This window comes from Oncorhynchus kisutch, linkage group LG2 (genome assembly GCF_002021735.2).
Source record: "Oncorhynchus kisutch isolate 150728-3 linkage group LG2, Okis_V2, whole genome shotgun sequence".
Classification (NCBI taxonomy): domain Eukaryota; kingdom Metazoa; phylum Chordata; class Actinopteri; order Salmoniformes; family Salmonidae; genus Oncorhynchus; species Oncorhynchus kisutch.
In genome coordinates, this window is record NC_034175.2 from 40608118 (window position 1) to 40620812 (window position 12695).

Below are 12695 nucleotides of genomic sequence, written 5' to 3' on the forward strand. Positions count from 1 at the left end.
GAACAGTCTATGACTAGGGTGGCTGGAGTCTTTGACAATTTTTAGGGACTTCCTCTGACACCGCCTGGTATAGAGGTCCTGGATGGCAGAAAGCTAGGCCTCAGTGATGTACTGGGCCATGATAGTTGGTGATGTGGATGCCAAGGAACTTGAAGCTCTCAACCTGCTCCACTGCAACCCCATCAATGAGAATGGGGGCATACTCGGTCCTCCTTTTCCTGTAGTCCACAATTTTGATCACGTTGAGTTCTCTGACCACCTTGTCGGTGATCAGGCCTACCGCTGTTGTGTCATCAGAAAACTTAATGATGGTGTTGGAGTTGTGCCTGGCAGTGCAGTCATGAGTGAACAGGGAGTACAGGAGGTGACTGAGCACGCACCCCTGAGGGGCCCCGTGTTGAGGATCAGCGTGGCAGATGTGTTGTTACCTACCCTTACCGCCTGGGGGCGGGCTGTCAGGAAGTCCAGGATCCAGTTGCAGAGGGAGGTGTTTAGACCCTGGGTCATTAGCTTAGTGATTAGAGCTTTGAGGGAACTATGGTGTTGAACGCTGAGCTGTTGTCAATGAATAGCATTCTCACAGGTGTTCCTTTTGTCCAGGTGTGAAAGGGCAGTGTGGAACGCAATAGAGACTACATCATCTGTGGATCTGTTGGGGCGGTATGCAAATTGGAGTGGGTCTAGGGTTTCTGGGATAATGGTGTTGATGACCAGCCTTTCAAAGCACTTCATGGCTACAGATGTGAGTGCTACGGGTCAGTAGTCATTTAGGCAGGTTACCTTAATGTAACGAGCAGGCCTGGTAGCCTAGGCCTATTTCTATGGGTAATCAAGTGCGTGTCCTTACTCATGAGTGCTCCAAACAAGACAATGAATAAATTGACAACTCGTAAATGAAATTTTAAATAAACCAAAACATTTTTCTCACAAGTGTAGTAGCCTAGGTTGTGCGCTCTGCATGAAGTTGGTTGAGAGAATTCTAAGAGTGTGCAAAGCTGTCTTCTAGGCAAAGGGTGGCTACTTTAGTCTCAAATATAAAATAGATTTACATTTGTTTTAACACTTTTTTTTTTGTTGGTTACTACATGATTCCATATTTGTTATTTCATAGTTTTGATGTCTTCACTTATTCTACAATGTAGAAAATAGTAAAAATAAAGAAAATTAGTAGGTGTGTCCAAACTTTTGGCTGGTACTGTACATTATATATATCTCATACTCAGACTACTGTATATTTGCCACTACTTGACAAAAAAATCTTGGTCAACCAACATCCTAGCAACCTAACAATTGACCAGTCGACTAAATGGGGTCAGCCCTAATCCAAACGATCTGTTTTTTTAAATGTTGTACCTAAACCAACCAGTGCTCTTGGGTAAGATGCAATGGGACTGTAAAAACTCTCCCCTATCTTCAACTTTGTCCGGGTTCTCTAATTGACCATCTTTGCGTATGTGTAGCCGTCAATGAGCTTCCACATTCTGTAGATTTTGCCTCCCGAATGTCTCATGGTGCTCTGATTACTCTCGCTGCCCGCAAACCCTTGTGGTCTGCTCCTAAAACACAGCGGGTAAGGCAGAGGAAATTTAAATGATAAATGCTGCTGCAGAACCTGCCACTGCTGTCTGGAGCCAGGGCTGGAGCCAGGGCTGGAGTATGAAGCTGAACGCCTGGGACTGCTGGGTGCGTTGGCGAGGAGAACTGAACTGGCTTTGTGTCCAGCCACTGTACCTCAGACACTCTGTCAGAATCCATTTAGCTGTGGTCACAGATGCTTAACACCACAGAGCACCACAGGTCCATCGAGTCCAGGTTAACAGTGGCCAAAATAGCTGCTTGCCATGAGTTAGCCTGGCTTCCACAACAACCCTAGGACCAGGCTGATGGCCATAGAAGTGATGTCATGGTTTGAGTATTTGATGAAAAAAAAAAAAAAAACATTGTTAAACCCACTGCAGGTTCTTGATTGCTAGACAAATCTACTACCTTGTTTAGCTTTATATACAGACTTGTTACGTACATAGTTGATAACATGTGTGGCCCACCACTGCTACCTGTGGTGCTCCACATGTCTAAATCACTCATACAGGAAACTTACCACTCCCCTCTGCGTCGCCCTAATCTACGGGTTTATTTTCATTTGTCTAGAAATGTATTTAAGATCTTAACAGATTCCAGTTGTATTGGATGAAATGTGAATAGGGGGGAAATCATAAGGATCCTATTTATGGTTGCAAAATTCTGGTAACTTCCCGTAAAAACCCAGGATTCCAGATTTCCTGCTTATTTCTTTCGGATTCCTGGAATCTTCCAACTGTGATTTCTGGAAAACCTGGGAATTTGGGGAAAGTTACCCTAGATCCAAGTAAGTCTCACCCTCATAATTCCCATGCTTAAAAAGGATACACAGTTCTGACTGCCGTCACGACAGACTCTTGACATAATGTAAGGAAGCACATCATTTTGAATTCCTCTGAAAACTTTGAGATTCCCCCCTGAGTTTTCTTATATCGCTCGGATATCGGACAGTTATGATTTTTTTTAAATTGAACTTTTTTCCATTTATTCACGTTTTATTTGATGCGTTTCTATGGGCTATAGCCGTAAAGCAAATGGCTCAATTATACATTTTATGACCGTCTTAAAACAATTCCATATGTTAGCTTAGTATATATTGCGATTTTAAGGGCTTAGGCCTACAGGGGTTAAGTCTGGCGCTGTTTCCCGAGAGCATAGAACCAACTTGCATTAGAAAGGGGCTCCAGTTTGGGGGGGGGGGACTTGTTCTTGTAGAACCGCATTATAGCCCTCTGTTCTCAGATACTGATCATATACTGTAGGTTCATACATAGAGATCCAACTATGTAATTCTTTGGGTTCATTTAGGGTATAGTCACCCATTTGTGATATTGAGACAACTTTTAAGTACAGCTAACTTGAATATTGCTAATAAAGCTTTACTGGTAAAAACAGACAATTGAAATACTTCCCCCAGGCAGACTGCTCGTCTGGGTCACTTCTGTTCTGGCCAATTTAACAGCATGGATTTTTTTTTTAAACTGTGTTTATTTAAAGTTCCTAAACACAGACAGACACCTGTGTCTGTTTCTCACTTGCAGTCCCGTGCTGCACATTGGCCCAACAATAACAATACCTTCCGCTGTAAGTCTCTAGCTCTTTCTGTCACGTTTTGTTGTTCTGCCGTTTTTAACCTTCGTACAGTAAATGTGCGTCTGACTCTTAACACTTCGGCATTTCCAATACCGCTAAATATGAGACATTACTGTTGCTATCAAACTAACGATGAATCCAACGTCTAACCAATGTATTTTGAAGGATGTGTGTTTTGTTTTGAAGACAGTCGAGCCTCTCCTCCTTTACACGTCACTTCGTAATCCTTTCGTGAGCGATCGGTTGGTTGTGATGAGGGTGACATGCTGGTTAGGAGAGGAGAGCCAGGCAGTGCAGTGTCTGATTTAGTGCAGCCTGACTATCCAGTGCTGAGCTGACCTGGGTTCAAATACTATTTGAAATCATTTCGAACACTTGATCTGTGCTTGATTGAGATTGCATGGCTTAATGGACCAATAAAATAGTCCCCAGAAACGGTCAATTCCGCCCATCTGCAACTCCAGGCAGGCTAGAGCAGATGCTCAAAGTATCTGAAAGAATTCAAATAATATTTGAATCCAGGTCAGGTGCTGAGACGGTAGATCTATGGAATGCGTCTTCATAGGGATTAAAATATCTTAGTCTTGTGACTTGCTTCCTCGGGAGTAGTTTTTTTCAGAGCTGCTGGAAGAGAACCCAGTCAGCTCCAGTTCTGCTTGGATGAGCTGAAACAATGCAGAATGTATCTCCTCCAACTATTACATTTTGGGGAGTTTTACAGTAGTACCTGAAAAATGGGACAGTGCTAAACACATGTTTGTGTGCTGTGAGAGAATCTTGGTGAAGGAATTTTAGAGTAAATGTTTTTGTTTTTTAAATTAAAGTTTGTGTGGGTACTGTATGTTCAACACCAACCCGAAGACGATAGGTTCTTTAGTACCGATGTGATGAAACACCTCCGACATCTGCCAGCCAAATGCTACAGGCACACACACATACACACTTGAGGCGGCCTCCCACCACCTACGATTTACAGACATTCAAAACAAGGGTATCAAGTGCACAGATGTTTCCCGGCTCCCAGGAGGAGGTAATGTGTCAGGGAGTTTGTTACTTGGTTCTGTTGCTGTCCCAGGCAGCATCCATCACTACTGAAGGCAAGATTCATCACCTCTCCTTACGTCTGCGTCCCAAATGCACCCCATTCCCTATTCAGTGCACTACTGTTGACCAGGGCCCATAGGCAGTATAGTGTCGGGTGCCATTCTTATGCTCGTCCAGATTGAAGCCTTTTCAAATGTTCTGTGTTGCGTAGGGGAAACTTGATTTCTCTTTTGGCAGATCTGTGCATATTCTACTCTAGTCAGTGTTTCAGCCCGATGCAGATGACCAGATAGTATCTGTCCTGCTTCTGGAAGGAGTTAGGGTTGCAACGATGATTTGTCTCCGGTCTTGGCCCAGGGGAGCGACTGGCTCTGCTAGGTTTCATTGCAGAGGGATGTTTGTGCTGTCTCCTCTCTGTTGAGGTTCAATGGACAAGAAAAACCAGAAGCTCTACCAGATCAGAGTTGGAGAACATTGATGTGTAAATCAGTGTCCTGCCTGGCTGTTGGCAGAGCATGGAGCTTGCAACGCCAGGGTTGTAGGTTCGATTCCTGCAGGTGGGGGGGGGGGCCATTATGAAAATATATGCACTCAGTACTGGAAGTTACTCTGGTAAAAGAGCGTCTTCTAAATGACTCAAATGTAAATGTATGTCAATGGCTGGCGCTTCAGTGTTATTGATGTGGCATAATTGCATCCTCTCCTAAAAAGTATACAGGGAAAAACATTCATAAGTGAACCAGCCTAGTGTCACCATTTTGAGGTAATCTGGTCCTGCTGCCTGTCATTTTCCTTCCCGGCAGGCGTGGTTTTTGTCATGCTCCAGAGCCATGTTTTCAATAAGAGGGGATGCTCCTGTGAAGACCAGGAATGTCCACCAGCATGGAGGCAGGCGTCTGACATGCTCTAGCCTCTCTCTCTCTCTCTCCCCCCCCAGCCTCCTAGTCATTTATTGGCCTGCCAAGGGAAGAAGAATGCAATATTACATAATTACGAGCCAGTAGGAAAATATAGGGGGAACAGCATGCGAGGGAGGCTCCATGTTAACTCTGTGAAAGGTATGCTGCCAGAAACCTGATGGTGGTTGAAAGTGCTCGCCTATTGAAAGCAGATGTGGACCACTGCTAGGCTATTCCTACACGGCTCCACCCTTTTCCACCGCTCCGCTCACTTCTCTAACCAGTGTTGGAGAAGCGGCCATATTTCTTCTTCTGCTGGTTACATTGGTCAATGGTGTCCATTGGCTACATTCTGAAGGCCGTCTTCCTCGTCTCATCCATCCACTGGCCATGGTTAGGAACGGTCGTTAAACCCTGGTGATTTGTCTCTTGCATGTGTAATTCATAGCAGCTATTTGGCAGTGTGGCTTGACCGTGTCAGTGAAGCCAGGAAAAATAAAAGGTTGATGTGTTGGAGACATCAGGTTGTTTCAATGTTGAAACAATCAGTGAAATACTTCATTATTTTCCTTCCAATGGAATGTTAGCTCAGGACTAAACATTAACTCCGTGTCCTTAAGTGATGTGGGATTCCTCACCGTCATGTAGACTGTGGCTATTCACAGCACTGGGAGAGTCAATGTATTGATCACTCAACATCATCAAATGACCAGACAATGCTCGGTTGTAGTGTTATCAGTTTTTTTGTCTGGGAATAGTGTGCCAATTTGGGACCCAAACTTACTGTATTCCGACCCGTGGTAGAAATCACAACTTTGTGTGATGTATGCTACAATGCAGGTGGGAATACATGAATAGGTTCTTATGAATGTCTGTTGAGCAATAGCCAGAGGAGAATTCTTCTCCTAGAGTCTCTGTCAGAGGCCATCGCCAGCAGTAATCCACTACAGGTGTCTTCCAGAATACAAAGTTGAAAAGTCATTCCGAGTACAAGACATTTTAGAGAATTACTGGGACAAATAAACCATAGGCCTATTTCTTGGGGAATGAAAAAGACCAGGGGTTCGTCCCAAATAGCACCCTATTCTCCATATACGCCACTACTTTTTGACCAAAGCCCTGGTCTGAAGTAGTGCACTGAATGGGGTGCTATTTGGGACGTTATTGATCTGGTTTCTTCACATGGAAACGGTGGTAGTGGAAATCGCTGCTTACATGATTTAAACGAACAAACGTTGCATCTTCCCTTTTAATCAGTTTCTCTCTTCATTACGAGGGGATTTCACGGACAAGGCTGCTTTTATCCCCTAAGTATTAGCCTTGTTATAGCGAGTAGTACCCTTGTTGTGGTGATACATTGGGTTCCAGTAGCATGACTCAACAAGAACTAGAGAGAATATTCCTTGCTTTGTTCCCTCTTTTACTTGTTGTCTTCTTGCACTCTTGGGTATTTTGGTAGTCTTTAGAAGCTAGGTATGTTCTGGGTGGATCAGCAGTCAGGGCCTCTCTGCTACCAGTGCATTGGACCATAGTCTTGTCGCAACCTTTTTTGTTTTCAACCCGTTTACTCTTGGTACTGCTCATTCAGGATGTTTGAGGCCCAGAGAGGACCACAAGAAGCTTTAGGAATGAGAAGTCCGAAGTCTGCTCGAAATTTCTGTGGCACTGAGCCTCAAGCAGCTGAGTTTTCAAGGAAATGCCAGTGTCTGTTTGATTTAATAATGACTTTAATAATGCTATTTTTGGGCAAGCCTTCGGAGAACTGGGTACAACAGAGGTTATATTTGATTGAAACTGAGAGAGGCTCGTTTGACAGGCTGGAATGTGAGTGGCCGATTTTAAAGAGCGAGGCTGGGCCTGTGTGCTTTCTTAGCTTGCCTCAGAATTTTGGGTGGCATACGGAGTCATTCTATTCTCTACTAGCAGTCGAACCTTATTCATTTGTATGTTCAATCTGAAATCCGTTGCAGTGGTTAACAATGTCCATTTCTCGTTAGTTTTTTCTGTTAATTCAAAACAAGTTGTCGTTGCGAGGGGCTTGTAATTGCAGAGTTCGGGTTTACCATGGTTCTCCTCCGAAATACGTTTTAAAGTCCCCAGGGTTCAAGATGAGGATAGTTGGCATGCCACCAGTGGAAACAGAGTGTGCCCATCCCCTGTCCTTATTAGCTGTGGCCTCTGCCTGCAGATTTGTGATGCTTCAAAGATTTCGGAGAAAACAAGCTGTAGTGAGATTAGTGAAGTCAACTGGAACTGAGATGAATCGGAGAAAGGTGGGAAGCTCCTTTCAGAGATGCGGGGAAAGTTAGAGGTGTTTAACAGATCTTCTGTACCTGTTCACTTTTGCTAGTTAACTTCCTGTGCTGTTTCAGCACCAGTGTTGTAACTCTACTCTTGATAAGTGGCATGATGAGTGATGGCTACTGACCTGGGCCGTGTCGGGAAAAAGAGCATTGAAATGTCAGAGAGGACTAAGAACTTGAGTTATGCACTAAGGAAAAAGGAATGAAGTTGAGGAAATTAGGTTTAGCTGGAAACCAGAACACAGGGATAATAAAACCAATGTGTTTTTTTGTATTCTAGGAGATCGGGAAACGTTAAGGGTAATCGGTAGCTTTTCATTTCGCTTGCTAGTTACCGACATCAATGTTTATCATTTGTGTTTTTGTAAATATCCTAGTTTGCCGTGTCCATTTTGTTTTTACATCTAATTATTGATTTTGTATCCACTTTAATTAGGCTATGGGCCACAGATTGTCAGTTTCACACACCCAGTGAGTTGCTGTGCTCTGACTCCAATTGTATTGAGAAGATTATGCTAATGAAAAGGGTGGACGTGAACACACTATGCTTTTGTGCCCGCATAGAGATTGTCATGGAGCTTGGTGTCCGTCCATGCCCTAATATTTTGACCTGCTCATTTAAAACCAGCTTATGAAAACGGTTTATTGATTATGATAGTGTTATGTTCATGTGAATGTGATACATACACTGTGTACAAAACATTAGGAACACCTTCCTAATATTGAGTTGCACCCCTCCATTTTGCCCTCAGAACAGCCTCAATTTGTCGCGGCATGGACTCTACAAGGTGTCAAATGTTCCACAGGGATGCTGGGCCATGTTGACTCCAGCGCTTCCCACTGTTGTCAAGTTGGCTGGATGTCCATTGGGTGGTGGGCCATTCCTGATACACACGGGAGACTGTTGTGTGTGAAAAAAAAACGGCAGCTTTTGCAGTTCTTGACACACTCAAACCGGTCTGCCTGGCACCTACTACCATACCCTGTTCAAAGGCACTGAAATCTTTAGTCTTGTTCATTCACCCTCTGAATGGCACACGTACACAATCCTTGTCTCAGTTGTCTCAAACCTTCTAAATCCTTCTATAACCGGTCTCCTCCCCTTCATCTACACTGATTTTGAAGTGGATTTAACAAGTGACATCAACAAGGGATCATAGCTTTCACCTGGATTCACCTGGTCAGTCTGTCACAGAAAGCGCTTGTTCATACGCTTGTTCATACATACTGTGTGTTTCTATGGTTTTACTTCCCATCCTCACTGTAAATAAATGCCTCTTCCTGGACATTACAGCGCTACCAACGTTTTTGTTTCCTCACTGAGAAATCCACCGTGCCACTTCACAGGGATATTATTGCTGATTTAACCCTATCAACTGTTTTGTTTCAACCAGGACCATTAACCACTGATGCTCTATGTTAAAAATCCACTGAGGTACATCCATCTATCCCCAGGTGAGAGGATACCCTGAGCCCCAGGTCACGTGGTCCAGGAATGGGAAAGCAGTGACGGCTGGAGAGCGGTTCGTCATGGAACAGAGTAGCCGCGGAACCTTCAGCCTGGTGGTACACGGTGTCCAGGAGGAGGATGCAGGGCGTTACACGTGTGAGGCTGTCAACGATGCTGGGAGCCGCCAGGTCACAGTGGAGATCACTATAGAAGGTACAGCCGCAGCTGTCCAATAAAACTGTGTCCCAAATGGCACTCATTCCCTAATATAGTGCATTACTTTTGACCAGAGCCTGCAATAGGCAATGTCCAAACGCTGTGTGCTATATAGGGAACAGGGTGCTATTTGGAAGGCAACCTAACCCTCTCCATCAGCAAATCAGAAATAATAGAATGGTCTGTTGACAATTGGGCTCCTGAGTGGCACAGCGGTCTAAGGCACTGCATCTCAGTGCTAGAGGCGTCACTACAGACCCTGGTTCGATTCCAGGGTGTATCCTAACCGACCGTGATTGGGAGTCCCATAGGGCGTCGCACAATTGGCCCAGCGTCATAAGGGTTTGGCCGGGTTAGGCCGTCACTGTAAATAAGAATTTGTTCTTGATCGACTTGCCTTTTTTAAATAAAGGTTAACTAAAAATACAAATAAATAATAATTGGACAGGGTCCATTGCCTTTGTATCTCCTTTGAAATGTAGCATAGGCAGTAGACTGGGACATGTGCACGGCCTCAATGCCTCATGTGAAATGAAACCAAGACGGCGCCAAGTGTTTTTAATGGCACCGCCTTTATTTTACTCCGTAAAATACAAGACGTCCTGTCAAAAGTATTGTACATAGGCTTTTGTGCTGTTTTTAACTCTATGTAAAAGTAAGAATAAGGTTGAATACTTTTCTACTTCCCCGTTCAGACGGCACTCATTAGAGTAACCGATGGCAAAGCCAGCAGAGGTTTTGTCCCAAATGTCCCCCTATTCCCTATACTGTATAGTGCACTACGTTTTGACCAGAGCCCTATAAGCCCTGGTCAAAAGTAGTGCACTAAATAAGGAATCTGGTGCCATTTGGGATGCTGCCATTATAATATCCACATGGAAGGCTTCAGGAACTTTTTCTTCCTGTTGGGATAAGTGTTATTGGCACACTTTTTGATTTTCAAATTCCTTTGTGTATACCATGCCAGCTGTGCCTCTTGCATTTCCAATGTTTACACTGTGGATACTTAGGTTACATTGTGCATGAAAGAGGCGGCCTGGCACCTACTACTTTCCAGGGAGAAGTATGTAAACATTCAGACGTCCTCCACATTTTGTTAAGCTTTACAAGATCGTAAACAGCTATTTAGGCACCTCTGGCTCACTGAACACTAGCAGATACATATGGAGCATGACCTCTGTAACAAGGGGCATTGCAGTGAGATCTGAAGCATTCTTCAACACTGCACTGTGCACATTCATTTACACCCTTGCTGCTGGACTTGCACCAGCAATCTATTCCCTGTCTCCCCAATGGCACCCTATTCCTTATATAGTGCACTGCTTAGGGAATAGGATGCCATTTGGGGTGCAGCCTGATGTTTATTTTTATTAATTATCTGAGGCGTGTTTTCTATCTCTCATAGGGAACACAGGGAAGAAATCCAGACTCCCCTCCTCCAGTAGAACAGGGTAAGGTATATGTGCCTGCGTCCCAAATGGCACCAAATTCCCTATATAGTGCACTACTTTTGACCAGAGCCTAATGCGCCCTTGTCAAACGTAATGCACAATATAGTGAATAGGTTGCCATTTGGTGAGCATCCTTTCTTTGCAAATGGTGGTATCATGGTGGTGTTTAAATCAACCTTACTGCCTTGTTTCATCGTTCTGGTCGTTTTTTATTTTCAGAATATTGTTCATCAAAATGCTTTCTTGGTATAATAAATATGGCTGCGAATCCAACTTTTTAGGGATCTTTAGTCCGCTGCACTAAAAAGATCCGGAGCTTCCCGAAGCTTTTGCATGTGCGGATCAGCGCATGTGTATATTCTATATGCACAGAGAACCGGCTGCTCAGACGAATGGTAATCAAATCAATTGTATTTATGTAGCCCTTCTTACATCAGCTGATATCTCAAAGTGCTGTACAGAAACCCAGCCTAAAACCCCAAACAGCAAGCAATGCAGGTGTAGAAGCACGGTGGCTAGGAAAAACTCCCTAGAAAGGCCAAAACCTAGGAAGAAACCTAGAGAGGAACCAGGCTATGTGGGGTGGCCAGTCCTCTTCTGGCTGTGCCGGGTGGAGATTATAACAGAACATGGCCAAGATGTTCAAATGTTCATAAATGACCAGCATGGTCATATTATTATTATTATTATTATTATTATTATTATTATTATAAGGCAGAACAGTTGAAACTGGAGCAGCAGCACGGTCAGATGGACTGGGGACAGCAAGGAGTCATCATGTCAGGTAGTCCTGGGGCATGGTCCTAGGGCTCAGGTCCTCCGAGAGAAAGAAAGAGAGAAGGAGAGAATTAGAGAACGCACACTTAGATTCACACAGGACACCGAATAGGACAGGAGAAGTACTCCAGATATAACAAACTGACCTTAGCCCCCCGACACAAACTACTGCAGCATAAATACTGGAGGCTGAGACAGGAGGGGTCAGGAGACACTGTTAAAGTGTGAGTACTGTTTTCTGGATGGCAGCAGAGTGAACAATCTATGGCTTGGGTAGTTGGAGTCTTTGTCAATTTGTCAGTCATTCCTCTGTCACTGTCTGATATAGAGGTACTGGATGGCAGCCCCAGTGATGTACTGGGCTGTCCGCACCACCCTTTGTAGCTATTTGCGGTGAAGGGCGGTGCAATTGCTATACGAAGTGGTGATGCAGCCTGTCAAGATGCTATCGATGGTGTAGCCTTTTGAGGATCTTAGGGCCCATGACACATATTTTGCCTCCCTGATGGGGAGTGGCACTGCCATGCCCTCTTCACAACTCTGCGGGTGTGTGTGGACCATGTTAAGTTGTTAGTTATGTGGACAACAAGGATGATGGTGTTGGGGTCGTGCGAGGCCACACAGTCATGGGTGAACAGGGAGTACAGAAGGGAACTAAGCACACATCCCTGAGGGGCCCCCGTGTTGAGGGTCAGTGTCCTGGAGTTGTTGTTGCCTACTCTTACTGCCTGGGTCCGAGCTGTCAAAGTCCAGGATCCAGTTGCAGAGAGAGTTGTTCAGTCCCAGGGTCCCTAGCTTGGAGTGGACTATGGTGTTGAATGCTGAGCTGTAGTCTATGAACCGCATTCTCACATAGTTATTTCCCCTCTTGTCCAGGTGGGAGAGGGTAGTATGAAGTGCAATTGTGATTGCGTCATTTGTGGATCTGTTGAGGCTGTATGCAAATTTGAGTGGGTCTAGGGTGTCTGGAATGATGGTGTTGTGTGTCATGACCAGCCTTTCAAAGCACTTCATATTTACAGATGTGAGTGCTACAGGGTGGTGTAGTCATTTAGGCAGGTTACATTGGAGCTCTTAAGAAACATTTAGCAACTGACTCGGCGGAATGAATACACCCCTGATCACCCACACCCCTGTTCACCTTTGTAGCAGCCACATACAGCATCATCACTTTGCTCATTGTATAATTCCTTCTCGCATCTACTCGCTTTCCTTCTCTCACTTTTTCTTTTCCCCTTGCTTTTGGACAACACAACAGCTATGGCAGTCTTTGACCAGGCAGCCAAACCTTCATAGCATAACCGCTAATGGCTACACAGCCTAAGTTGTCACCATAACGTTATGATCAACAAACTAGAAATAATGTGTTTGTACACATGGATTG

At 44.5% G+C, this 12695-nt stretch overlaps 1 protein-coding gene across 3 annotated transcripts in view; it reads left to right on the plus strand.

Moving 5' to 3' along the window:
• Positions 1 to 12695, plus strand: part of LOC109865875 (myosin light chain kinase, smooth muscle) — an 89877-nt gene that overhangs the window by 23065 nt on the left and 54117 nt on the right. For all 3 annotated transcript variants that reach the window (XM_031794268.1, XM_020454368.2, XM_031794271.1), the window contains exons 4-5: positions 8873 to 9080; positions 10489 to 10534. In XM_031794268.1, the coding sequence (XP_031650128.1) occupies positions 8873 to 9080; positions 10489 to 10534 (254 nt within the window). The remainder of the gene's footprint in view (positions 1 to 8872; positions 9081 to 10488; positions 10535 to 12695) is intronic.